We start from the raw sequence: 1319 nt of genomic DNA, 5'->3' as shown, positions 1-1319 counted from the left end.
CCCGACCCACAGCCCCTGCTACCCCAGCCCTGAGTTCCCCACACACAGCTCTGCCAGCGCCCCTCAATCCCGACCCACAGCCCCCTGCTACCCCAGCCCTGAGTTCCCCACACAGCTCTGCCAATGCCCCTCAACCCCGACCCGCAGCCCTGGTCGCGGGTCCCGGGTTCGGGGCCAGTCCCGGGCCGGCCCAGCTCCCCCTCGCCGCCCTGTAGGAAACGCGCCGGGCCACTCACATGCCACCCTCTGTATGACCCAGTGCGTGACCCCCACCTCCGCCAGGCAGAGCCAGGCGGCCACCAGCCCCGTGTACTGGGGCGCCAGGAGCACCCGGTGCTTCTCCTGCCAGGCTCGCCGCAGGCCCTGGCGCAGCGAGCCCGGCCCCGCCGCCCCTTTCCGCCGGAGCCCTGAGCCAGGAGCGGGAGCCATCGTCCGCCCTGCCCGGGCCAGGCTGCCAACTCCCGGCCCCGGTGTCACCGGCTAAGGGCTCCCCCACTTCGGGAGGAAACACGCAGCCGTCCCAGGGAGGCCGGTGCCCGGCCGGTCCCCCAGGCCCTCGGGCCCAGCCACGTGTTGCTTGGGGCTGGCCAGAGACAGGCAAAGCCGGCAGGGTCAGGCCACCCCGCCCCTGCGCCATGGGGCCATGGCCAAGAGCCATCCCCGTCCCTGGCTGTGATTCGTTCCCGTGCCCATAGCGAACGCGGGGGTGGCACATAGGCGGGGGTGGCTCCGGGCTGTTCCAGGCTGGTGAGAGCACCGGGGCTGGCTCGGCTGTTTGCTCAGTTGCCACGTTTTTAAATGTCCCGACCAAGCTGGGCCTCCTAAATCCCCAGTGGCTGGTGTTGGCAACGTAGGAATCATCCTGCTCAGTGGTTTGAGCATTGGCTGCTATACCCAGGGTTTAGCATCCGAAGAAGTGGGCTGTAGCCCACGAAAGCTTATGCTCTAATAAATGTGTTAGTCTCTAAGGTGCCACAAGTACTCCTGTTCTTTTTGCGGATACAGACTAACACGGCTGCTACTCTGAAACCTATGATTAATCAGTGCCCCTGACCCCAGCGTCCAGGGGGTGGGTTAAGCAGTGCACGGGGGTGACAGAAGGGATGGGGGATGGTGACATAGGGCACGGAGGGGGGCTCTGGAGGGGGTCCCCGGGGGAAACATCGCCTCCTTCTGTCCCCTGGGAGTCGTCACACAGGGTTCATTCCCAAGGGCTCGTCCTGCCCACTGGGGCGGGGCGGGGGGAGTTAGTTTCCGGACTGAATGTTTTCAGCGTTGCACCAAAGCCGGCCCGGAAGTTCCACGTGGTTTGTGGGGAA

The 1319-nt window shown here is 66.0% G+C and overlaps 1 protein-coding gene across 2 annotated transcripts in view; it reads right to left on the bottom strand.

Moving 5' to 3' along the window:
- ALG3 (ALG3 alpha-1,3- mannosyltransferase) overlaps positions 1 to 652 on the bottom strand; it is a 6223-nt gene extending 5571 nt beyond the window's left edge. Inside the window, exon 1 of one of the 2 annotated variants that reach the window (XM_034782586.1) lies at positions 274 to 652. In XM_034782586.1, the coding sequence (XP_034638477.1) occupies positions 274 to 637 (364 nt within the window). In that variant the 5' untranslated portion in view covers positions 638 to 652. Of the gene's footprint in view, positions 1 to 236 lie in introns of both variants that reach the window. The other variant, XM_034782587.1, reaches the window with a different exon arrangement.
- Positions 653 to 1319: the final 667 nt, after the last annotated feature.

This window comes from Trachemys scripta, chromosome 9, assembly GCF_013100865.1.
Source record: "Trachemys scripta elegans isolate TJP31775 chromosome 9, CAS_Tse_1.0, whole genome shotgun sequence".
NCBI lineage: Eukaryota > Metazoa > Chordata > Testudines > Emydidae > Trachemys > Trachemys scripta.
Note: the sequence above shows the minus strand (reverse complement) of the source record. Positions and strands in the feature narration are given on the sequence as shown.